At 45.0% G+C, this 26,396-nt stretch overlaps 1 protein-coding gene and 1 long non-coding RNA gene across 2 annotated transcripts in view; one reads left to right on the top strand and one right to left on the bottom strand.

The window, feature by feature from the left end:
* Positions 1–26,396, bottom strand: part of LOC105490198 (fms related receptor tyrosine kinase 3) — a 97,070-nt gene that overhangs the window by 9,211 nt on the left and 61,463 nt on the right. Inside the window, exons 10-23 of the mRNA XM_011755599.3 lie at positions 23,299–23,402; positions 22,035–22,143; positions 21,599–21,777; positions 20,385–20,491; positions 20,166–20,298; positions 19,971–20,075; positions 14,689–14,799; positions 13,613–13,766; positions 11,444–11,526; positions 9,950–10,077; positions 5,027–5,149; positions 2,137–2,248; positions 1,706–1,805; positions 1,000–1,105 (exon numbers count right to left, since the gene is read on the bottom strand). Coding sequence (XP_011753901.1) covers positions 1,000–1,105; positions 1,706–1,805; positions 2,137–2,248; positions 5,027–5,149; positions 9,950–10,077; positions 11,444–11,526; positions 13,613–13,766; positions 14,689–14,799; positions 19,971–20,075; positions 20,166–20,298; positions 20,385–20,491; positions 21,599–21,777; positions 22,035–22,143; positions 23,299–23,402 — 1,654 coding nt within the window. The remainder of the gene's footprint in view (positions 1–999; positions 1,106–1,705; positions 1,806–2,136; positions 2,249–5,026; positions 5,150–9,949; positions 10,078–11,443; positions 11,527–13,612; positions 13,767–14,688; positions 14,800–19,970; positions 20,076–20,165; positions 20,299–20,384; positions 20,492–21,598; positions 21,778–22,034; positions 22,144–23,298; positions 23,403–26,396) is intronic.
* LOC105490197 (uncharacterized) overlaps positions 9,878–26,396 on the top strand; it is a 31,852-nt gene continuing 15,333 nt past the window's right edge. Inside the window, exon 1 of the long non-coding RNA XR_011614937.1 lies at positions 9,878–10,016. This is a non-coding gene — a long non-coding RNA (uncharacterized lncRNA). The remainder of the gene's footprint in view (positions 10,017–26,396) is intronic.

The following is a 26,396-nucleotide window of genomic DNA, read 5'->3' as shown; positions in this document are numbered from 1 at the left end:
CTTATCAAGTAAATGATGGAGCCAAGATGTGAACCTCAGTATTAGGAGCTCAAGGTTCTCTCCTTTATTTACTTCATCTGGAGATGGCTCTTTTCACTACACCAGGTAGTGGTGCTGACGGGGGAAGCGTTAGCAAAGAAATTCCAAGTTCCCAAAGCTCAAAAGATAATCTAACTTAACAACCCATCTTACAGGTGAGAACACTGACGCTTAGAGAAGTAAAGTGATTTGCTATAATGGACACAATTGGGAGACAGAGTGGTAGAGCTGGTATTCAACCCTCAGAACTCCTGGCCAATGCTCTTTCCATGCTACCACAGAGCGTGATCGAGTCATGTGATTTTTGCACACTCATGGTTCATAAGAAAGGGCTAGTGGCTTCTGGAGGCCAGGGATTCTTTTTATTTAGTTTTATTTAGTTGTCTACTTCACTGCACTGAACACTTGAGAGCTTTTAATGTATTAATCATTTGGCTGAAATCAGGAAAGGTGTTTTTTTTTTTCTAAAAACATTCGTATCAATAAATATGTTTTAGGGCAGGCACAGTAGCTCGTACCCTGTGATCCCAGCACTTTGGGAGGCTGAGGTGGGGGAACTGCTTGAGCCCAGGAGTTCAAGACCAGCCTGGGCAATACAGTGATACCCTATTTCTACAAAAAATAAAAACATAAGCCTGGCATGGTGGTGCTATCCCGCAGTCCTGATGACTCGGAAGGCTATGGCTGGAGGATTGCTTGAGCTTGGGAGGTGGAGGCTGCAGTGAGCCATGATCACACACACTCCAGCCTGGGCCACAGAGTGAGACCCTGTCTCAACAAATAAATAAATAAATAAACAAATAAATAAAGTTTTACCCCACACAACTTTGCAAGGGCAACCAAGAAGAACTGCGATGAGAATGAGAACTTGGTACCTTTGGTTCATAGGAAGTCAGCAACAAGTGTTTTAATTTACCAATTTCCTTTATAAAGCTTTACAAAGTCCTGGCTGCTACATACCGCTTCTTCCGCATCCTCCAGCTGACATCCTAAAAATGAAGTCAAATGAGGGAAGGATGGCCGCTTCCTTGAGTCAAAAGCCCAGCAGGATTGCATTATAATGTATCTGTAAAAGCAGTAGAACAAGGAACAAGATGAAGAAGTCTGAATGAAGCCAAATGGATCATTTTCCATATAATGAAGCACCATTGATTCCTCCGGAGCTACTTATTTACAGCATGTTTGTTTCGTGGCAAGTTCTCTACCAGACTTTGAATTCATATCCGAAAGGAGAAATCAGATGATGGGCAGAAATGCATTTTTAAAAATGTGATGTAGTGGGTAGAATCGAATTACCTTCGTGGAGCCCTCAAGCAAAGGAATTAAAACCTGGAAGCAGGTGCCTCTGAGGACAGGACAGGTTCAGCTTTGTTCAGAAACTCCCAAAACAAAAAGGAAGCGTTTTCTTTTCTTTTTAAAATGGAATCAGACAGCTGGGTGTGGTGGCTCACACCTGATCCCAGCACTTTGGGAGGCTGAGCCAGGAGGATTGCTTGAAGCCAGGAGTTGAGACCAGCCTGGTAAGCAAGACCTCACTTCTATTTTTTTAAAAAAGAATCTTATAAACTTTGCATTAAGGAGTTTGACTTTTTTTGGTCATGCCTTTGGAAGTAGACAGACTGTAAATTTCTGATTTCAACCAAATTACTGTCTGACTTGAACTTACATTTCTTCTGTAGCATAAAATGGCTGATCCATTTTAAATCCATTTCGAATCAGTTTGTAGAAGTTAGCATCAACCGGAATGCCAGGGTAAGGATTCACACCTGAGGAAAACACGAGACAATTGCAGCCATTCATCCATTTCTTCATTTGTTTATTGATTCATTCAATTAACAAACATGTATTGAGAGCTGCCATGTGCCAGACACTGTTGCAGGCACACGGGCTGCAGCTGGGAAAAAGAAGTCACGGTTCATGCTCTCAAACAGGTTATAGACCAGTGAGGAAGACAGGCTGAAGGACACCAGCAAATAAACATAAATTTATAGGCTGCAATACAAGACCCATCAGTGTTGGGGGAAGGGGCGGGGGGCACCGAGAGAGCAGAGCATGCAAAACCCAGAGTCAAGGGAGGCCAGCAGCTGCCCAACATACCAAGTGAGAAGATTTCCCACAGTAATATTCCGTATGACCAGACATCACTCTTAATGGTATAGATCCCTTCAAATAGGCTTTCAGGGGCCATCCATTTTACAGGCAGACGGGCCTGTGGAAAACCCAGAGGAAATAAGATGGTGAATTTCCCACATACAGACATGACTTCTTTTCTCTTGTATTAAGATGAAATGCATCATCTTCCTAAGACCACTCTTAACGCCTTATTGCAAAAATCACATTCCTCACGTGAAAGGTTTTCACTTTCAAATTAACATTCTGATAATACTAGCCTAAAACACAAGGCATATTTCTTTACAACTCCTCTTGAACAAAGGCTTGTGCTTGGAATGGGTAAGTTTAACTTTCCATCTTTCCAGTGGAAAGATGTACTTTCCATTAAGGAATAGCCAGTTACTTGCCTAGGGGTAAGTGGGTACTAGTGAATTAGTGAGATCTTCTGTTAAAGCATTTCTGGGAAGACCTTTAGTGGAAATGTCATCCACAAGAATGTCGGGAGGGGAGCCCACGTCATCACTTCCAGAAATGATACCAGTCTGGCTTCTGTGGCTTTAATAATTTCCACTAGCATGAAAGGGGGTTTTGACTTAGTATAGTATCAGATTAGAATCAAGACACAAGATGGGTAGGTTACTGCGGCAGAGCTTTGTACTGATTTTCTTTCTATTTATTTATTTATTTATTTATTTATTTATTTATTTTGAGACGGAGTTTTGCTCTTGTTGCCCAGGCTGCAGTGCAATGGCGCAATCTCAGCTCACTGCAACCTCAGACTCCCTGGTTCAAGCAATTCTCCTGCCTCAGCCTCCCGAGTAGCTGGGATTACAGGCACGTACCACCATGCCCGGCTAATTTTTGTATTTTTAGTAGAGATGGGGTTTCACCATGTTGGCCAGGCTGGTCTCGAACTCCTGACCTCATGATCCACCCACTTCAGTCTCCCAAAGTGCTGGGATTACAGGTGTGAGCAACTGTGCCTGGCTGTACTGATTTTCTTTTACATGGGTTGAGGAGTCCTTCACAGCACACGTTTAATCAGCACATGCTTAATCTGCCAAGTAAACCCTCTTTTAAATGTATGCAAACTGATGAGCTACTGATTCAAGCCGGCAGGTCTGGTTAATTTGATTAATTAAAGAAATTAATTGTGGTTCCAAATGGAATTCACTTTCCCACATAAGAGACAACCAGCTGGTGGGGCAGAAACTGAATGACTACATATGAGCAGTCTATGATGACTAGGAGTAGACTGTAAATCAACGAAGACGATTATTTGATTCTAGTGGGAATACAGTTTAATTTGACTTTTCGCATTTACTGCATGTTCACCCTGGACAAGGTGCTTTCATGTTGGTTTTATTGGTTTTTTCCCACATCAACGCTATGAGGTAAGTGCAAAACCCTCATGGGAGACACTACAACACAGGGGTGAGCACAGATTCGGGGCTCAGACTATTCATGTTCAAGTCCACGTGCTGTGTAACCATGGGCAAGTTACTTTTCTGTGCCTCAGTTTCCAAGTGGGTACTCTGAGGAATAAATGAATTAATATGCATAAAGCACCTAGATGCTTAGTATATAGTAGGTACTATATCAGCATTTAATATTATTATTATTATTTCACAAGTAGGGAATTCTTTTTTGAGACAGGGTCTCATTCTGTTGCCCAGGCTGGAGTGCAGTGGCATGATCATAGGTCACAGAAGCCTCGACCTCCTGGGCTCAAGTGATCTTCCCACTTCAGCCTCTCCAAGTAGCTGAGACTACAGGCGGGTGCCACCACACCCAGCTAGTTTTTTATTTTTTATAGAGACAGTTGAGTGTCTCACCATGTTGCATAGGCTGGTCTTGAACTCCCGGTCTCAAGCAATCCTCCCACCTTGGCCTCTCAAAGTGCCTGGGATTAAAGGTGTGAGCCACCAGCACCAAGCCAGGTGTTGTAATTCTTTAAAAACACACATTTTCAACTACACAATTTTGTCATCCATTACTTCTAATAGTTCTTTTTGTAAACACATCTGTCCTTAGTTTTTTATTACCAAGTCAATTCGCTCTTTTTTTTTTTTTTTTTTTTTTTTTTGAGATGGAGTTTCGCTCTTGTTGCCCAGGCTGGAGTGCAGTGGCGCGATCTTGGGTCACTGCAACCTCCACCTCCTGGGTTCAAGCGATTCTCCTGCCTCAGTCTCCCAAACAGCTAGGATTACAGGCACACGCCACCATGCCCAGCTAATGTTTTGTATTTTTAGTAGAGACAGAGTTTCGCCATATTGGTCAGGTTGGTATCGAACTCCTGACCTCGTGATCCGCCCACCTCAGCCTCCCAAAGTACTGGAATTACAAGCGTGAACCAACGCACCCTGGCAATTCACTCATGTTTTAGGTCTTCCTGTGTTAACAGTAAAAGGATGACAAATATTCATTAATTCATATTTAAGTATTTAGCTTTAACATTTTGTATGTATTTATGTGTTATCTATGTTTTGAAGTGCTTTATTGGGACGATTAGCTTTTCACATAATTGAAAACATAACTCAATAGTCACTTTATAGCTAGGATAACTGAAGTAAGTGCAAGCATTGAGATTTGGGGTTTTTTAAAGTGAGGATTGCACTCAAAGGCCCCTAACGGATCTACTCTGACTAGCTAGCCCGAGGACAGATGTGATGCTATTTTGCTCAGCTTTTATTATAGATGGAAGATTCCCTGAAGCTGCAGAAAAACCTTTTAAGCATAAGCAAGCAGACTGCTGTGAGGGTTTTTTGATGTTACCATTAATCAAAAATGCACCACAGTGAGTGCAGATGTTTACCATGATAACGACAAAACACAAAATAGCAGCATAAAAATAAGTAGGAAATAGCAGCCTCACATTGCCCCTGACAACATAGTTGGAATCACTCATGATATCTCGAGCCAATCCAAAGTCACATATCTTCACCACTTTCCCGTGGGTGACAAGCACGTTCCTGGCGGCCAGGTCTCTGTGAACACACTGTCAAGAATGACACCGGAGTGTTATTTACTGTGATGTATATTATCCTGGAGTGCAATCTTTCTTCTAGGCTCAAGTTCAGCAGGAGGTACCGATGATAGAAGGCCTCTTATCTTTACTGGGCCGTGCCGTGAACGGTCATGATGATGTGTAACAAACAAAGGGAACATAAGAGACCTAATTCTGCACCTATGGTGGCTGCAGTTATTTGTGCAGCTTCTGAAGCATCCCCAGAGGCCAAAGAAGAGTGAATCTTTTGCAGCTTCTGAGCAAAAGTGAGAGGCTCCCCAACAGGGGCCCTCCTCTGAGCCTCCAGAGGGAGTCTCAGAGGCTGTCCTCCAGTACTGTTATTGTGGGTGTGAGAAATAGCATCTCTTTTCTTTCTTTTTTTTTTTTTTTTTTTTTTTTTGTTTTGAAATGGAATTTCACTCTTGTTGCCCAGGCTGGAGTGCAATGGCGTGATCTCGGCTCACTGCAACTTCTGCATCCTGGGTTCAAGCAATTCTCCTGCCTCCGCCTCCCAAGTAGCTGGGATTACAGGCATGCGCCACCACGCCTGGCTAATTTTGTGTTTGCAGTAGAGACAGGGTTTTGCCATGTTGGTCAGGTTGGTCTCGAACTCCTGACCTCAGGTGATCTACCTACCTTGACCTCCCAAAGTGCTGGGATTGCAGGCGTGAGCCACTGCGCCTGGCTAGCATCTCTTTTCTGACTGGAAAATAGCTTTAGGAATAAATGGAGTAATATCGAAGGAAATAATCGGAAAAACAAAAAGCTAAAAATGAGTTTGGAGAGGTTTACTGAAGTGGAATTAGGAGTCCCTGAGCTGAGAGATGTCGTGACGTTAATCAAAGGGGTCTCACAAGAAAATGAACTTTACTAAGGAAGATCTGAAGGGGAACAGGGACTAGCAGCAAAGGTCCAATGTACACTCTTTCATCTTTAAAAAAGAAAAAGAAGCACCATGAACGCCAGCAGCCCTGTGCCACAGCCCCTCTAGAGCTCCCTCCTCCATACCCAGTTTTTTCAGTGCTGTCTACTTGCACTTTGCCCACTTCACCCCCAGGTCTGCAACCTGCCTGCTCCTCCTGCCTGTCTGCCCAAGCTGCTCTGGCCAAAGCCCGCACTGACTGACATGGCACCTACCCAGTGTCGATCTGACGGGACCTCCCTGTGGTGTCTGCTGCTGGTGGCCAGCCCCTCCCGCTTCTGGTCCTTCCTCTGGGAACCCTGTGCATGGTTCACTCCTGCTTTCTCCCCACTGCTCTGCCGGCTCCTGTCTCCCTCAGGGGCTTTGTGCATGAGCCTACTCTCACTCCTGAGGGCTGCATCCTCACATCCCACACCCTCACCCAAGCCATTTCATCCAAATCTAGGGATGCAACTACCATTGCCAACATCCCTATTTCCAACCCAAACACTTCTCTTGAGCTTCAGACAGGAGTGTCCAAGTGTCTGTTAGACCAAGCTCTACTTGGTTGCCCAAGGCACCTCACATTCAGTATGTCCAACTCATTACCTTTATCCAAAAAAACCTCCTCCTGATTCCATGCTCCCTATCCTATTCCACATTCCCTGCTGGTTTTCCTTTTCCTTCAAAAACCTCCATCAGTCCAAGCATGAAGCATGCGTTCCTTCAGAAAGCCTCTTCCACTGCATCTCCCCCTCCCCCAGCCAGGTCTGCTGTGCAGATCCCTCCCCTGGGTTCCCAGAACTTACTTCAATCGCAACACTTACCACGCTATAGTGTTGTTTTCTTTAAACTTTTTTAATTTTTAAAAAAAATTTTTTTGAGACAGTCTCACTCTGTTACCCAGGCTGGAGTGCAGTGGTGCAATCTCTGCTCACTGCAACCTCTGCCTCCCAGTTCCAGCAATTCTCATGCCTCAGCCTCCTAAGTAGCTGGTATTATAGGCGTTCACTACCATGCCCAGCTATTTTTTTATTCTTAGCAGAGATGGGGTTTCGCCATGTTGGCCAGGCTGGTCTTGAACTCTTGGCCTCAAGCAATCCACCATCTCGACCTCTCAAAGTGCTGGGACTACAGGCCTCAGCCACCGTCCCCGGCCTCTGTGTCATCTTTGACTTGCATGTCTGCTTATCTCTGTCTCCCCTGTCATTCATAAAATCTTCAAGCCCAGGAGTCATATCATAACTGACTCTGTATTTCCAGCATCTAGGACAGTGCTTGGCACGTAGCTGGGGCTCAACAAATGTTTGATGAAGTCAAGGACCTATAGAGTAAACTGAGGGGTACCCGAGGAGTATCAGGGCGGGGGTGAGAGACAAGCAGGGGACAGTGACACGCATGATTCAAAGGGGAGGCCTGATGTGAAGATAAAAGGATAGAGGGCCTAAGAAACTGGATGTTCTTCAAAAATTCATAGTATTACAAGCCTGGGGTTGAAGGGGAAGCAGGGCCCTTGACCACCAGTTGGGAGTGGTTTGAGTATTTACTTAACTATGGGCAGCAAACCAGGCCAGACCATCTAAGTAGGTGCTCTCCCACATCTGTAAAGATGTTTGTGGGCCAGGTACAGTGGCTCACGCCTGTAATCCCAGCACTTTGGGAGGCTGAGGCGGGCAAATCACTTGAGGTCAGGAGTTCGTGTCCAGTCTGGCCAACATAGTGAAACCTTGTCCCCACAAAAATAGAAAAAATGAGCCAAGTGTGGTGGTGCGCACCTGTAACCCCAGCTACTAGGGACGCCAAGGCAGGAGGATCGCTTGAACCCGGGAGGCAGAGGTTGCTGTGAGCTGAGATTGCACCACTGCCCTCCAGGCCGGGCAACAGAGCAAGACATTGTCTCAAAAAAAAAAAAAAATGCTTGTGAAAGCAGGATTGTAGATGTGTAAGTGAAATAGAGAAAGACTGAGGTGGGCAAGATGCGTGAGAAAGAAGAATCCAAGCAGCAGGTGGGGAAAATGAAGAGAAGAATGGGCCTTGCAGTTGAGAGGTGGGGAAATACTATTGTGACAGTAATTTTTAAAAACTTGTATTATTATTGCTTTTAAGCTTATTTCATTATTATTTTGAATAGACAGGCTGGAGAGCAGTGGTATAGTCATAGCTCATTGCAGCCTGGAAATCCCTGGGCTTCCCTCTGAAAGCACTGGGATTACAGACATACACCACTGGGCCCAGCCTATTTTTTATTTATTTATTTATTTATTTATTTATTTATTTATTTATTTTTTGAGATGGAGTCTCGCTCTGTTGCCCAGGCTGGAGTGTAGTGGCGCCACCTCGGCTCACTGCAAGCTCCGCCTCCCGGGTTCACACCATTCTCCCGCCTCAGTCTCCCAAGTAGCTGGGACTACAGGCGCCTGCCACTATATCCGGCTAATTTTTTTGTATTTTTAGTAGAGATGGGGTTTCACTGTGTTAGCCAGGATGGTCTCGATCTCCTGACCTCGTGATCCGCCCGCCTGGGCCTCCCAAAGTGCTGGGATTACAGGTGTGAGCCACCGCGCCCAGCCACCTATTTTTTTGTTTTTTACAGAAAGGGTCTTGCTCTGTCACCCAGGATGGAGTGCAGTGGTGCGATCCTAGCTCAGTGCAGTTTCCAACTCCTGGGCTCAAGCTATCCTCCCACCTTGGCCTCCGACGTAGCTGGAGCTACAGACACGCACCATGAACGTCTGACTGAGACAGTAACTTTTTAAAGGAAAAAGGCTGGGTGCGGTGGCTCATGCCTTTAATCCCAGCACTTTGGGAGACTGAGGCAGGTGGATTGCTTGAGCTCAGGAGTTCAAGACCAGCCTGGGCAACATGGTGAAATCCCATCTCTACTAAAATACAAAAAATTAGCCAGGCATGGTGGTGCGTGCCCAGAGTCCCAGCTACATGGGAGGCTGAGGCATAAGAATTGCTTGAACCCAGGAGGCAGAGGTTGTAGTGAGCTGAGATTGCACCACTGCACTCGAACCTGGGCAACAGAGCGAGACTCTGTCTCCAGAAAAGGAAAAGAAAAAAACAAAATACAATTGAAAGTAGTCTTTCCAAATTCAGAGAGAAAAGAGGAGAGAAGAGGCAAGGGGAAGGAAGTGGAGGAGAAGAGGAGGAGGAGAATAGAAGACTGCAAGAAAAATGAAGGGGAAGAATTTTGGGAAATAAAGAGAAGGTAATGAAAGGCAAGCAAACGAGGAAGGAAGGTAGCCAGACGGCGGGCTGTGATCTGCTTATAGGCAGGAGACGTTTGAAATCACAGAGAACAGTGGGCGGAAAGGCAGTTCAAAAAGAAAGTAAAATTGGGGTAGAGACCATGGTTCACGGCAGGCTCCAAGGCCTTACCAACACAGCCTGAATGGATCTGGGGTTAGCAACAGAGGAGGCAGTGAGCCTACAGAGCTGCTGCCAGCCCACAGCACGTAGGGTGCAAATTAGACAAAGAAACGCAGGGTGGCTGGCTGGATTTCAGCCTCCACTCATCCCCTGAGTGAATGCCCACATGCAGGGCACAACCTGAACAGCTGTTCAGAAAGGGATTGACAATGCCATACTTTGTTTTGAGGAAGGATTTCTGAGGACTTCCTATCTCCACCTTCAGCCCTGGAAGTTTCAGGGGACTTTGTGCAGGCTGGGAGGGCTGTGCTAGCCGTGACCTCACAGGGGATCCCAAGCCTTTATGCTACCACAATTAGCCAAGAGCCAAGGTAACATTCTAGGTGACTCCAACAGCGAACGGGGGAGAAAAGGTAGACTTTAAGGGATACGAGTTAAAACAAACAAGAAAAAATATATAAGCACATCTTTTCGAATGTTTTTTTTGGTTTGTTTTTTCTTTAAAAGGAGCGTACCGACTTAAATTCCAGAAATTCCATTCCTTTGGCAACTTGATATGCAAAGCAAAGAAGATCTTCAAATGTAAGCACATTCAAGTCCTCCTCTTCTTCCAGCCTTTTTTGGTTTTCATATTCAATTTCATCTGTAAAATAGAGCCAGTCTTCACTTTTGCCAAAACCCTAAGAAGTTGTCTTATTAAATCTCTATGGGGAGGTTATTCTAGCCAGAGTTAGGTGAGGTGCTAAGACATACACATGAAGCTATGGCATTATCTTCGCAGCAGCATTAGAGCTGACCTGTTTACTCTGCTTACCAAGGGTCACTGGAAACTTGTTTTGGTTAGAGATAAACTTTGGAATTGCTTTGATGACCGATGACCTCCTGATTGATTAGTCAGGAGTTTTAGATACTTCCCTTTTGTACTAGGTAGGGCTGTCACAGTGGGAAAGGAATTAATATTAATTAAGCGTTGATTCCTTTTTTTTTTTTTTTTTGAGACGAGTCTCACTCTGTCGCCCAGGAGTGCCATGGCACCATCTCGACTCGCTGCAACTGGATTCTCCTGCCTCAGCCTCCCGAGTAGCTGGGACTATAGGCTCATGCTAATTTTTTGTATTTTTAGTACAAAAGGGTTTCACCGTGTTAGCCAGAATGGTCTTGATCTCCTGACCTTGTGATCTACCCACCTCGGCCTCCCAAAGTGCTGGGATCACAGGCATAAGCCACCGTGCCTGGCTCACCTATCCCATTTTATAAACTGTATTGTACATTTCATATTCTTCCATTTACTCCTTCCTTTTTTTTTTTTTTTTTTTTTTTTTGAGTCAAAGTCTCGCTCTGTTGCCCACGCTGGAATACAGTGGTGCAATCTTGGCTCACTGCAACCTTCACCTCCTGGGTTCAAGTGATCCTCCTGCCTCAGCCTCCCAAGTAGCTGGGATTGTAGGCGTGCACCACCATACCCAGCTAATTTTTGTATTTTTAGTAGAGACAGAGTTTTGCCATGTTGGCCAGACTGGTCTTGAACTCCTGACCTCAGGTGACTTGCCTGGCTCGGCCTCCCAAAGTGCTAGGATTACAGGCATGAGCCACCACGCCCAGCCCCTCATTTACTCCTTCTAACAGTCCTGTGAGGAAGGTAGTGTTAGGCCTATTTTGTAAATAGGAGAATTGTGATTCTGGTGGTCACATAACTTGTCCAAAGTCATCCAGTCAGAAAGCGAAGTAAGCAGAAGTTAATCCAAATTCTATGTAACTTCGGAACTCATTATCTCTTCCACTTCTCAGGTAATAAGATGGCTCTAATCAGTATATGACTTTAAATGAATAATCTGACCAAATAAAATAGTCCTCAGTGTTTATTAAAATCTACATTATACAAACTATCATCTGACAATTAACAAATTTTAAAATGCTTTTGTGTTTACACACTTTTTAAAAAATAGCTAACATAAAACTTTGGCATTCATTTCCATTTTAAAGTGCTACTACTTAGAATAAAATATTACCTTCAGAGTGAAATGAATTCCCATGAAGCCCTGAGATTGGATCCGAGTGCGGGTGTATCTGAACGTCTCTTGAACCAGGCATGCTGTTAAAAAAATTTGTTTTTTCATTATTTACATTCTTCTTCTCAGCAGACATTTTATTTTAAAAATATAATTCATCAAATAAATGGATTCCAGTTATAAACTGACTTTTAAATTAAAAGCACACCATCCATTTGTCCATTTTTTGTGTCCATTAAAAACATCTGTGTAACTGGGCTTGCCAGTCTAAGATAAAAGTAATCCCTGTTTTCCGTAGAGAATCTTACAGTTCAAAAAGGACCTCACTCAATCCTTGCCACAACCTACAAGATGGGTGGCATTTTATAAAAGAGAAATTAGGCACGTGAGATAAATATGATTCGAGTGGAACCAGGACTCACATCGATCTCATTCTTTGGTGTCTGAACTCAGCCCACCTTCCCTCACATAATACAGATCTTCCCGAGAGTCCTGTAAGCGTTTCACCATCCTTCTTTTTTCCAGTTTGCCTTTGCAAAGCTCATTTCTTTTTACTGTGAAATTAATAAATAGCAATAATACAAATCTCTTTTAAGGTATATAAAAGTTCTTCCCTGAGGAACTCTGTAGGAATTATGAATAGATCATGATTCAATGTATTCCAATAGATGAGTTTAACTCAACTGACAATTTACATATCTTTAGGAAATGGCTTCATGCTTTCAGACCACAAATATCCCAAAAGGAATAATTTCAGTGTATTTAATATTCCCGTGAACAGAATGAATCAAAGAGGCTAAGTACTGACCAGTGGATGCTGGTCACACACATCTGACTCAGTAGGATAAGCCCCACTGTTCCAGAATGTGAGTGGCTTTACAGAGTTCTCATTTCCAGACAATGAGCTGAGAAACGAGTGTAAAGGGGAGGACTGGCGTGACAGGCCTGCATGGGTTAAGGGCAGCTGCACACGAATGTGCACAGGAATCTCCGTGGAGCCTGGTGGCTTTAAGACACTGGGTCTCTGTGTCAGACCTTGAAGGCCAGAGGCCTGCACTAAAACTTACATTCTAAGAAAACAAAGGTGGGACTCTCAAATGTATCCCTAAACAGCCCCTGGTAAAGACAAAAGTCTCCGACAAACAAATACCCTTCAGAATAAGGGAGAGCTTCCACATAGGTAGGGAAATAAGAATGCACCAAGGCTCGGCCAGGCACGGTGGCGCACGCTTGTAATTCCAGCACTTTGCGGGGCCTAGGTGGGCAGATCACCTTAGGTCAGGAGTTCGACACCAGCCTAACCAACATGGTGAAACCCTGTCTCCACTAAAAATACAAAATTAGCTGGGCATGGTGGTGTGTGCCTGTAATCTCAGCTACTTAGGAGGCTGAGGCAAGAGAATCACTTGAACCCGGGAGGCAGAGGTTGCAGTGAGCCGAGATCACACCATTGCACTCCAGCCTGGGCAACAGAGTGAAACTCTGTCTCAAAAAAAAAAAAAAAAAGAATGCTCCAAGGCACAAAGCCATGATGCTCAAGTAATTAGCAAGAAAGTTCAAGGATGAGGAGGAGAGCCCAGCAAACTCCTACAGCCCTCACTTATGCCCGCTAAAGCAATAAATCCCTGCAGGACCAATCATCTCTCAGGATCCCCGCAGATGCGGAGGATACACATAGAGCGGAGACAGGGTTACTGCTACTTTACTGTGTCCCCATCACGTGTCAATCAATCCATCCTAATATTTTAGAATCCAATTCCAGTTCAGCTTTCTCCTGCGCAGTAGTCCCAGGACCTGAGCTATTCTCTTTGAATACGTTAAGGACTTTGGAAAAAGTCTTCATTCTTTCTACCAATACCTGTGAGGCAACCAGGTGTCCTGAAAGACCGAATAATGCACCTTTCCCCAAACTAAATAGGCGTCTAGGGTGTGATGCAGGCATGGGTGGAAAGAGGCTAGCTCAGCTATAGTAACTGGACTGAAGGAAAGGGACGGGGCTCATTGTTCCATGTCAACAGGGAAACTATAGCAAAGATTCAGGAAATCTCTAGGTTGCAGGACCCACAGACCACACCATGCCTTTAAAAACTGGTCAACGAAGTGTTTGAACAGCACACTTTGTCTACGTTCTATGATGTGTAATTATGAAACCCTGACCCAGCCTCTTACCTGGAATTTGGATGTGATTGGAAAGTGGGGTAAAAACTGAAATTGTGTTCCTTGAAAATCTCTGTCCAAGTCCTGTGAAATTTTTCTCTTTTACTTCTTAGATAGTTGAGAAGATCACCATAGCAACAATATTCAAAAATCAAGTAAATTGGTCCTGAAATAGTTACAGTTTCAATTATAGGCATACACAAAGCAAACTGTTATTTCAGAAGTCTATGTAACAGACAACATACTCTTACGAGGGCTCAGTTCTCTACTGACTTGGGGACAGTACAACTTTTTCTGAGCCTATCTCTTCTTATACTTTAAATTCAGTTTCAGCTTTTGCTCAAATTCCTTTGGAAAGCATCATCTTCTTGACTTTCTCTGTGGCCTTTGTTTGTACATGTGGCCTCACCAATACCACTGGCCTCCCGGATTCTCCAGTTTGCAACTGAAAGTAATGTTCTAGCTGTGTATTATAAGCGAACACTTGGTAACTATATGCTAATTTGCAGTTTGCTTGAGAAGAGAGAAATATATTCCCAGTCCTCTCTCAGATTCACTTGCTTCTTTTTCCTTTCTTTCAGTACCAGCCCCAGGCCTGCTGCTGCAGAAAGAATGAACCTTAGGCACATCATTTGGGCATTTCTAGGCAGAAGAGAGAGGATCAGAGGGCATGCCCCAGAGAATTCTGGGAAAGTAAAGTCTGATATCCTAGCTGGGCTGTGCCGTATTTGACAGCAGCCCAACTGGGGCAGTGGCCAGGCTCTGTAACCACTCTCACCACGCCTGTGCACCAGCTTCCAAGCTGGGGAAGAAGCACAGACACCACCAAATGTACTTGCAATGTTGCTGTTGTTGTTTTAAGCAGGTGAGAATTATGCAATATATCCTGACAAAGCAGGTGAATGAGGCATTCTTTATTTTGACCCCTCTGATTTACAGAGTGCTCAGTGTCTAATTTCACTTGGGTTTGAGAGTTCACACTGTGACTGAGAAAAGACAAAGAATTAAAAAGAGAGAGAAAACAAACATCCTCTTTGTCATCAGGCTACAGTCTTTTTGATGAGGTGATTTTCATGGAAGTGGGTTACCTGACAGCGTGCACGCCCCCAGCAGGTTCACAATATTCTCATGGCTTCCCAGCTGGGTCATCATCTTGAGTTCTGACATGAGTGCCTCTCTTTCAGAGCTGTCTGCTTTTTCTGTCAAAGAAAGGAGCATTAAAAACATAAAACTCAAGTGAAATACAAATTTTATGTCATTAAATAAATTAAAAATTTTCTCAGCTCAGAGTCAATCTGCATTATTTATTTAAATTCAAAATTATGAGAAAAGCCGGGCGTGGTGGCTCATGCTTGTAACCCCAGCACTTTGGGAGGCCGAAGTGGGTAGATCACTTGAGGTCAGGAGTTTGAGACTGGCCTGGCCAATATGGTGAAACCTCGTCTCTACCAAAAATACAAAAATTAGCCGGGCGTGGTGGCAGGCACCTGTAATCCCAGCTACCTGGGAGGCTGAGGCAGGAGAATTGCTTGAACGTGGGAGGCAGAGGTTGCAGTTAGCTGAGATCACACCATTGCACTCCAGCCTGGGCAACAAGAGTGAAACTCCATCTCAAAATAAATAAATAAATAAATAAATAAACAAACAAACAATATCCTGTGCTTTAAGACAGAATTTCTCCTTTTTCTTTTTTTTCTCTTTTTTTTTTTTTTTTTTTTTTTTGACACAGGGTCTCACTCTGTCACCCAGGCTAAAATGCAGTGGCGCAGTCTCAGCTCACTGTAGCCTCTGCCTCCTGGGCCCAAGTGATCCTCCTACCTCAGTCCTCCAAGTAACTGGTACTACAAGCGCAGACCATCATGCCCCGCTAATTTTTTTTGTTTTTTGTAGTGATGGGGTCTCACCATGTTGCCCAGGCTGGTCTCAAACCCCTAGACTCAAGCACTCCTCCCAACTCCACCTCCCAAAGTGCTGGGAATACAGGTATGAGCCACCATGCTCAGCCTAAGGCAGAATTCAGAGTGTAGTATAGGGTTGGGCGCAGTGGTTCACACCTGTAATCCCAACACTTTGGGAGGCCGAGGCGGGTGGATCACTTGAGGTCAGGAGTTGAAGACCAACCTGGCCAACATGGTGTCTCTACTAAAAATACAAAAAATTAGCTGGGCATGCTGGCGCACACCTGTAATTCCAGCTTCTCAGGAGGCTGAGGCAAGAGAATCCCTTGAACTGGGGAGGTGGAGGTTGCAGTGAGCCGAGATCGAGCCCCTGCACCACTCCAGCCTGGGTGACAGGTGAGACTCTGTCTCAAACAAAACAAAACAAAACAAAACAAAGGCTATAGTATAAATATTGAATCTGGTGATGCAGCTTTCAACAGGACTTTCCTCTACCTACCAAAATAAAAATCCTTACAGTTGGCCCTCAAAACTAGCAAACAAAATAATAACACATGCTTTTCCTCCTCAGTATAAGTTAACAGAAGGGAGAAATACGCTTTTTGTTTGTTTGAACTCTTGGATTTGTTGCAGTCAGAGAGAGATAAGATAGCAGTGCCATGAGCGTGGTTGACTCTAACCCGTGGCCCTCAGGTCTAGAACATTAGATTTGCCAGCAAGTCCAATGGGAGGAGGTCAAAGAGAACTAATTCCCACTACCAAGTGCTCAAGAGACCCATTAATTGACATTGAGAAATAAAACTGCCAAGCAGGCTGGAACGTATTGGTTGGCCAATGCATTCTCTCTCTAGGGAGAATTCTAGAGGGCTCAGCAAATTGTGCTCATAACCTGGCTTAGAAGCACAGTGCGAGGAAAGTCACCACGGAATCCAGGGGTCCTGTCATTGTGGCTGATGTGCAGTTGGTCAGGGGAGCCCGGGCAGCCACAGGGGCAAGGGCAGGGTCTCTGGACTTCCCTCTCCAGGCTCCAGGCACCACCCCTCTGTGAACGGATTTTTTCTTCCAGATATAGTAACTCTTCTTTACATTCAGTGAAGATTTGGTTCGATTTCCAGATTCCATTATTTTGTGCAGGAGGGCATCCTAACCTGTATAGCAGCTTCTCCAGTGCTGACATCCTCTATTTTGGCTTGGGCAAGCTCTCAGGGGTATCCTTGTTTCCAAGATTTTGGCTTGGGGTGGGATTTCCTGTGGGCACTGGGACCCCGGAATACACCATGTCTTCAGCTTCACGCTGGACAGGGATCCGGGGCTTTCACTTGTTCATGTCCTATTCCTCATGGCTAAAATAATATCTTATATTTTTTGGCATGCTTTGCTTCTTCTAAACACTTTCATATACTATTACCTCTTTCATTCAGTCATTCAATAAGTATTTATTGAGTGCCTACTGTGTAAGAGCCAATATCCTAGACGCTGGGGAATGAAGGATAAACAATACACAACTCTTGTCTTCCTGGAGTTTAGAGTCTCCTGGAGAAGGCAGAGAAGTAAATAAGCCATTACAATACAGTGCCATAAATGCAATATGGCAGGCAAGGTGTGGGCCTGTAATCCCAACATCGTGGGAGGCTGAGGCAAGCGGGAGAATTGCTGGTACCCAGGAGTTTGAGACCAGCCTGGGCAAAATAGCGAGAGCTCATCTCTACTTAAAAATAAAATAAAATAAAAATTAGCTGGGCGTGATGGTGCATGCGTGTAGTTCCAGCTACTGGAAAGGACATGGACAGACCATCACTTCAGCCTAGGACTTCAAGCTTGCATTGAGCTATGATCACTCCACTGCACTCCAGCCTGGGTGACAGACTGAGACCCTATCTCAAAAAAAAAACGAAAAGAAAAAATGCAAACTGGCAAAGGAATGCAGGGGTTCTGTAGGGTCAAAAGGGACAGCTACCTTAGCCTTTGAGGGGTGGGGAAAGGAGCATTCAATGTCTAAACTGAGTCCTGAAGAAAAACGGGAGCTGGCCATGGTGGAGGGGGAGGAGAACGGTGCCGAGGGTTGTGAAAGAGTGCGCAGAGGTCGAGAAAGGAGAGGGCACAGCACCACAGACACAGACCCTGCCCTCATGAGGCACAGGGGCTGCTGGACAGATGGGACAGCAACTGGATATTAAACACATGTCGTGACAAAGGTGACGGATTCTACGGGGGAAAGTCTGCAGAAAGCTAACGTCGCACATTGTAAGGGCTTCAATATTGTCTGTGGTGTGAGACAGAGGAAGTGGTGTTTAAGCTGAGATCTGAGGTTGCAGTGGGAGATACCTACATGAAAGGGGAAGGGGAAGCAGAAGGATCCACTTGTGCAAAGGCCCCACAGTGGGCGGGAGGACAGTGTTGGGGGAACTGAAAGAAGGCCAGTGCTCTGGGTGCTGAGAACAAGAGCTGGGGAGGCGGCGGCGGCCCAGCCATGCGGGTGGTGGAGGAAATGCGAAGTAGGAAAGCCATTTGATCTGCTTAGCCTTTCATCACTGTCACTTGCACCTCAGCATGGAGAAACCAAAGGGAGGCAAGAGTGGATACGGGAACTTGCTTTGGAAGCTTTCGTCCAGGAGAGAGCCTTGAACTAGGGTGGTGGTAATAGAGATGGAGGGACAAGGATGGAATCAAGAGACACTAAGCGGAAACCTGATAGGATTGGCTCACAGGGTGTTAGAAAGAGGAAGGTGTCAAGGAAAAGTCACGGGTTCCTAGTGTGCCCAACTATATAGAATGTGGTTATTTATTCACTGGCATTCATTACCAGTCACAGAGAGGACCGCTGGTGCAGGACCAGGGTTAGGGGAGTTCACCTTGGATACACTGTGTTAAAGGGAACTTTGAGACATCCAAACATTTAATACGTGAACCTGAAGCTCCAAAGCGAGATACAAGCATGAGGGCCATTGGTGTATGGGAGGACATCACGGGCATAGTGGGGATGGACTGTGTTGAGTGTGTGGAGCAGAAATGCAAGGCGGTCCAGGAGCAAGCCTACAGGGATGCCCCCTAAAAAGCTGGATGGAGCCTAGGCAACATGGCAAAGCCCCATCTCTACCAAAAATACAATAATTAGCCAGGCATGGTGGCGCAAGCCTGTAGTTCCCCCTACTCAGGAGCCTGAAGTGGGAGGATGGCTTGAGCCTGGGAAGTGGAGGTTGCAGTGAGCTGAGATCACACCACCGAACTCCAGCCTGGGTGACAGAGCGAGGCTGTGTTTCAAAAACAGCCACAGCAACCAAAGCTGGATGGAAGAAGATGAGCTCACAAAGGACTGAGAAGGGCAGGGGGGTGGGAGGAAAACCAGAATACGGCGACACAAAACCCAAAGAAAGAAAGTTTCTAGATGGAGAGAAGAGTCAACAGCATCAATTCATGCTGAACAATCAAGTAATGAGGACTGACAAATATCCATTAGGCTTGGTTTGAGGTCACTGTTGACCTTAGCAAGAGAGCCAGCTGGAGGTGCTTTTGCTGAGTCAGCGGTGGTAACGGGGAGGCCAATAATGAGGCTGGACGCCAGATCGGAATGGATGGAGCAATGAAGTGAGGATACGAAGGGCCCCAATTTACTGTCCTACCCAGAGTCTGTTTCAACCCACACCTGTAATTCCAGCACTTTAGGAGGCCAAGACAGCCTCACTTGAGCCAGGAGTTTGCAACCAGCCTGGGCAATATGGTGAGACACCATCTCTACAAAAAAATAAAAACAAAATTAGCCAATTGTATTGGCACACTCCCGTGAGGCTGAGGTGAGAGGATCGCTTGAGCCAAGGAGGTCGAAGTTGCAGTGAGCTATGATCACAGCACTCTAGCCTGGGCAACAGAGCAAGATCCTGTCTCTAAAAATAAAAACAACAACAACACAGACGGAAGAAAGAACTTCTGCCTGTGGCAACTGTATCCCCAAATATCAAAGCCTATAAAAACTAAATAGGCCTGGCACAGTGGCTCACACCTGTAATCCCAGCACTCTGGGAGGCCGAGGCGGGCAGATAGCTTGAGCTCAGATCAGCCTAGGCAACATGGTGAAACCTCGTTTCACCAAAAATACAAAAATCAGCTGCGCGTGGTGGTGCGCGCCTGTATCCCCAGCTGCTGAGGAGCCTGAGCCCAGGGGGCGGAGGCTGCAGTGAGCCATGATCACACTGCTGTACTCCAGCCTAGGTGACAGAGTGAGACCCTATCTCAATAAAATAAAATAAAATAAAAATAAACAAAGAGAGAAGTGGAAGAAGAGGTGGAGTTTTGTATTTATGACTTGAATTTTGTACTCATGACTGGCTTGACACTCATCCCAATCCACTCCATTTTTAGCCTCGAAACATGGCAAATAGTAACCATTCAAAGGATGGAAAAGAAGAAGGCATGGGTGGGAAACCGTGCCTCCCATTTTTGTGCATTTTTGTTGCTGTTCTTCCACTATACTGTACCTTTCAGCATTTTGACTGCAACCTGGATTGAGACTCCTGTTTTGCTAATTCCATAAGCTGTTGCGTTCATCACTTTTCCAAAAGCCCCTGATCCTAGCACCTTCCCTGCAAAGATAAATGGTGAGTACGTGCATTTGAAAGATTTCCCAATGGAGAAGAAATGCTGTGGAAACATTTGGCCCATTCCACTCTTACCAAACTCTAAATTTTCTCTTGGAAACTCCCATTTGAGATCATAGTCATAGTCTCTGAAATCAACGTAGAAGTACTCATTATCTGAGGAGCCGGTCACCTGTACCATCTGTAGCTGGCTTTCATACCTAAATTGCTTCAGAGATGAAATGACGAGTCAGTTAGGAATAGGCAGTTCTGCAGATGGAGGAAAGAATAATGAATTTTTACCTTTGCTTTTACCTTTTTGTACTTGTGACAAATCAGCATGGTTAAAACGACAATGAAGAGGAGACAAACACCAATTGTTGCATAGAATGAGATGCTGTCTTGGATGAAAGGGAAGGGGCCTGCAACCAAAGAGTGTCACTCGGCGATGATGAAACAGAATTCCTGTGCAACTTTATAAATAGTGGACAACTCGTTATAATCTCTCACATCCTGTTTCAGTAATAATCATTGTCAGTCCTCACAACCATTCTGCATATACTCCACTGCCCACAGACAATCAGGCAATGTCCCTGTAAAGGACACATTTCCTCCCTAGAAATTGCAGATTATTCTGAATCCATTCTTTAAAACCATTTACTAGGGTTACAAGAATTACATCTGGGCCAGGCACGAGGGCTCACGCCTGCAGTCCCAGCACTTTGGGAGGCCAATGTGGGAGGATCACTTGAATCCAAGAATTACAGACCAGCCCAGGCAACATGGTGAAACCCCATCTCTACAAAAAAAAATACAAAAATTAGCTGGGCATGGTGGCAGGTGCCTGTAATCCCAGCTACTTGGGAGGCTAAGGCAGGAGAATCGCTTGAACCCTGGAGGCAGAGGTTACAGTGAGCCAAGATCACGCCATTGTACTCCAGCCTGGGCAACAGAGCAAGACTCCATCTCAAAAACAACAACAACAACAAAAACCATGAATTTAAACCTACAGGATGTACAAATCAGAGAAAAAAGAAGTTCATATCCCTTTTAGGAAGGTCTCACATAAAAGTGGAGAAGTCAGTTTTGTGAGGCTGGTGATCCTAATTATTAGGGTGGGCAGCCAGGTTTCAGAATTGTTTAACTTAGGAGGGCTCTAAAAAGCAAACCAAAAATTATAAAACAGCAGGCTAAGGGCAAATAAGGAAGCTAATCAAAAGGGAAAATGACAGAGACTCCAAGTGACAAAATCTGAGTCTCTAAAGTTCGATCTTTCCATGGAGATTGGCCACACCGGGAGTTTCTGCTTCTGCCCATCACGGTGACAGATGAGTCATGAGGGCACAGGCAGGACTCCGCCCCAACCTGCGAAACGGTCTGTCTGGGGATTCTTGCCTGACTCAAGAAACCTTTTCTCACACACTGACCCTATACTCTCCTGTAAAATTCCCCAAGTAAAAGTCAGCGATGGGGACTAACTTCTCGTGGGGAATTCTGATGGTGGAGTATTACAATAGCAATTGTTGTACCTGGAGAGTTTAAAAGGATCGTCTCACAAGATGTGCCAAGGGAATTGTATGCACAGCACTTGACCAGGAACCCTTTTATGGCTTCACTCATGTTTAGAGTACTGCTGGACACCCACTGTCCAAACACTTTTCTGTTAGCCTTTCTATTCCAGACTCCTTCTGGGATGTCTTCTGTGCAGCTGAAAAAAACAAAATGGCAAAGAATTTAGACAGGTGAGCTGTCATCAGATGGGAAGTTAGGGTTTCTGCAGTGAGTTCTAAAAGAGATTCATCCAGTATAAGCTATCAGAAACAATCTATGACCATTGAGAATTATGGTTGAGAACATTAGCATTTTAAATATTTCATCATTTCTTCTTAAACTGTGTTCATGAAAGAGTCAATATGTCAGAGTTTTATGTTCTTCCATTATAAGAGACATCAATGTCCTTATTACTTAGGAGACTTGTCTGAACACTTCTTCCAGGTCCAAGATGGTAATGGGTATCCATCCGAGGAACAGGACGCCTGACTCGCTGATGCTTCCGCGAGCACTTGAGGTTTCCCTACAGAAAAGAAAACGTGTGAAATAAGCTCACTGGCTGGGCAGAGTGGTTCGCTCCTATAATACCAACACTTTGTGAAGCCAAGGTGGGAGGATCACTTGGGCCGAGGGGTTCAAGACCAGCCTGGGCAACATAGCAAGACCCTGTCTCTGAAAATAATAAAATAAAATAAGCTCACGGAGCACGGTACTTTCTGGAAATAGTTTCAAAGTTGCCTACAGTACAGGCTACCCATTTACTCCAGGGCAGTTTGTGCTTCTGGGAGGATGTCTCACTCAGAATGACTCCAGACCTCTGGTAATTTCTTCTTTCCTCCTTGCCATGCAACCTTCTGGTTGGGCAGCGTTGACAACTCTCTGCTACACACCATTTTCCCATTGCCAGCCTCCCCCTGGAGAGAGCTGAGGTACAGACCTCCACCTGCTTGCACGACTTAAAATGATTCTCAGCTTCAGAAGAAGTTGGGCTTCTCATTGTTTTGTAAGCCAAAGAAATGAAAATTATTAAAAACAAATAAATGAGAGATAAAATGACTTTCAGCCTTTCCTTAACATGCCCTTTCAAAATACTAAAATCAATAAAGTCACAACACGAATTCATATTCAGAGACAATGTGAAATAAGTCTTTCAGCCTCTGAGGATACACACAGAAAGAGATATATGGCCAGGTGCAGTGGCTCTCGCCTGTAATCCTAGCACTTTGGGAGGCCAAGGTATGAGGATCCCTTGAGGCCAGGAGTTTGAGATCAACCTGGGCAACAAAGGGAGGCCCCCTCTCTACAAAAATGGTTTTAAAATTAGCTAAGCATGGGGGAGCGTGCCTGTAGTCCCAGCTACGTGGGAGGCTCACTTAGGAGGATCACGTGAGCCCAGGAGTTTGAAGCTATGGGGATTTATGATTGTGCCATGGCACCCCAGACTGCATGATAGAGTGAGACCTGGTGTTAAAAATGAAACAAAACAAAATAACATAAAAAATAAAGAGAGATATGATCGATGCCAGTGGATATGAGAATAAAATTTCAAAACACTTCAGCATACAAACACAGTTTTGTGGTACCCCTTCTAAGCCATTACTTAGCTCTTCCTAGTTAAGACTAATAAAGAATGAAGGAATTAAAAAATAAAAATGAAATTCTTGGCAATTTAACTTACTTCTTATATTCAGCGTGAACATTTTGGTAAATTGGGCATCACCATTTTCTGCATGGAATATATATTCTCCTGGCTGGTGCTTATGATTGCAAAACTTGGATACGCTGTTTGAAAAAGAATTAAAGACAGATTTAGCCTGATGGCTACAAGAGATGCTGCAACTAATGACAGTGTGCATGGGAGGAGTCTTCCTTGAAATGCTCCTTACTTGCTAAAGTTCACTGGAAAAGGAGATGTCCATATTCTAGACCCTTGCTACTCAAAGTGTGGTCCACAGACAGGCAGCATCAACATCGCCATTGGTATCATCTGGGAGCTTGTTACAATTGCAAGATTTCAGGTCCCATCTCAAATCACTGACTCAGAATCTGCATTTTAAGATGATCACCATGTGAGTCATATGCCCACTGAGAGTTGGGATTGACCGAAGATCCTCAGTGAGACAAGGAAGTTCCTGCCCCTCTTGTTCTGGATAGTCTGACTTCTCGGATCTTGTGCAGATGGAGGAGCCTGTAGTTCAGAGGTCCCCAACCCCCTGGCCGCAGACTGGTACCTGTCCGTGGCCCGTTAGGAACGGGGCCACACAGCAGGAAGTGAGCAGCAGGCAAGCCGGCTTTACCGCCTCCTGTCAGAGCAGCAGAGGAATTAAGCCTCACAGGAGCACAAACCCTACTTTGAATTGCGCATACCAGGGATCTAGGTCGTGTGCTCCTTATGAGAATCTAATCCCCGATGATCTGAGGTGGAACAGTTTCATCCCGAAACCAACCCCTACCCTCAATCTATGGAAAAATTGTCTTCCACAAAATGGATCCCTGGTGCTGAAAACATTGAGGACTGCTGCTGTAGCTGCCCTGCTTCCTGAAATGATGGTCCAAGGCAGGAACTATGACCAACCCTTGACTTACATAGCAATGAACCATGATGAGGACTCAAATCCACTGAGCTTGTGCAGAAACTTCTGAGTGCTCTCGCAGGCTCTAGTGCCTACTTGGAGAACTCATCAACCACTCAATATTTTGACACGGATAACCTGATCTTGGGGACTATCCACCACGCCCAGCAGGCCTGTGGGTTGCTGGATACTGCAGTGAGATGTTGGATGATGCAGGAGAGGCAGGGGAGCAAGGAGCTGTTGAATATGCCTTCATGCACTCACAGTAACAAAATTGGAGAAAAAGAAAATAAATTCCCTTCAAACAGAAAAATATATCTAAGGCTTGTTCCGAAGATAGCTAACTCAACCTCCACATAGCCTACTTAAAGTTTTTTGTTTTGTTTGTTTGTTTGTTTGTTTTCTTGAGACGGAGTCTTGCTCTATCGCCCAGGTTGGAGTGCAGTGGTGCGATCTCGGCTCACTGCAAGCTCCGCCTCCCGGGTTCACGCTGTTCTCCTGCCTCAGCCTCCGGAGTAGCTGGGACTACAGGCACCTGCCACCACGCCCAGCTAATTTTTTGTAATTTTTAGTAGAGACGGGGTTTCACCGTGTTAGCCGGGATGGTCTCGATCTCCTGATCTTGTGATCCATCCGCCTTGGCCTCCCAAAGTGCTGGGATTACAGGCATGAGCCACCATGCCTGACCTAGCCTACTTAAATTTTAAAATACAAAAAGACCCTGCCTGGCAGGTTAGGAAGATGAGTCAGAGTGGACGCAGCTTTAGATGAGAAGTGTGGAGGATGCAAAAGACCTAAAAAGTATAGCTATCTTCAAAGATACCTAAACTGGGTGAGTAGACAGGATCCATACAAGTGGAATCGTTAAAGCATTAAACTGAAGACCAGCAGATGATCAAAGAAGGCAGAGGTCTGTGTTGGTGGGAAAGGTTCAGGGGCTTCATAGAGGAGGTAGAGCTTGAGCTGGATCCTCACGAATGAGTTGGTTTTGGTAAGAGGGCAAAAGAAAAGGCATCCAAGGAGGAGACAAAGGAGCAACTGAAGGTGCCAGACAGGAAGTCATAGGGCCACAGTGAGGAGGAACAGCGAGCCTCTCACGGGAGCAGAATATCATGAACAGTATTTTATTTACTTATTTTATTTATCTATTGATTGATTGATTGATACGGAGTCTTACTCTGTCGCCCAGGCTGCAGTGCAGTGGCACAAACTCGGTTTACTGCAACCTCCGCCTCCCAGGTTCAAGCAATTCTCCTGCCTCAGTCTCCTGAATAGCTGGGATTACAGGTGCCCGCCACCAGACCTGGCTAATTTTTTGCAGTTTTAGTAGAGACGGGGTTTCACCATATTGGCCAGGGTGATCTCGGTCTCTTGACCTCGTGATCTGCCTGCCTCAGTCTCCCAAAGTGGTTGGATGAATTACACATTTAAAAAATACAAATTACTTATTTTCTATAACAATGTGTACTGCCCTGAGCATTGCAATAAAACTTTTTTTTTTTTTTTTTGAGATGGAGTCTCACTCTGTCACCCAGGCTGGAGTTCAGTGGCACGATCTTGGCTCACTGCAACTTCTGCCTCCTGGGTTCAAGTGATTCTCCTGCCTCAGCCTCCCAAGTAGCTGGGATTACAGATGCACGCCACCACGCCCGGCTAATTTTTGTATTTTTCGTAGAGATGGGGTTCACCATGTTGGCCAGCCTCGTCTTGAATTCCTGACCTCGTGTGATCCTCTCTCCTTGGCCTCCAAAAGTGCTGGGATTACAGGCATGAGCCACTGCACCTAGCCTTAATTTTATTTTATTTTATGTAATTTTTCTGTAGAGATGGGGTCTCACTATGTTGCCCAGGCTGGTCTCAAACTTCTGGCCTCAAGCCATCCTCCCACCTCAGCCTCCTAAAGTGCTGGGATAACAGGTATGAGTCACGGTGCCTTGGCCTATGAACAGTGTTTTATATTCACCTGCTGATGGCAGCAAAAGTTAACTGGAATTTTAAAGGCAGTCGTAGCAATTCAAGAACTCATTCATTCATTCATTCAACTGTCAATATTAGAACGTGTTTGTGATGGAAATTGAGGACACAACAGCAAATTCAAAAAACTGGGTTTCTGTTCTCACAGAATTTACAATTTGGTGGTGAAGGTAGAGGGGTAATAAGCAGTTAGAGTGTGGGAAGTTTCTGCGATAGGAGAAGTAAAAGT

Source organism: Macaca nemestrina, chromosome 16 (assembly GCF_043159975.1).
Source record: "Macaca nemestrina isolate mMacNem1 chromosome 16, mMacNem.hap1, whole genome shotgun sequence".
Classification (NCBI taxonomy): Eukaryota; Metazoa; Chordata; class Mammalia; order Primates; family Cercopithecidae; genus Macaca; species Macaca nemestrina.
Note: the sequence above shows the minus strand (reverse complement) of the source record. Positions and strands in the feature narration are given on the sequence as shown.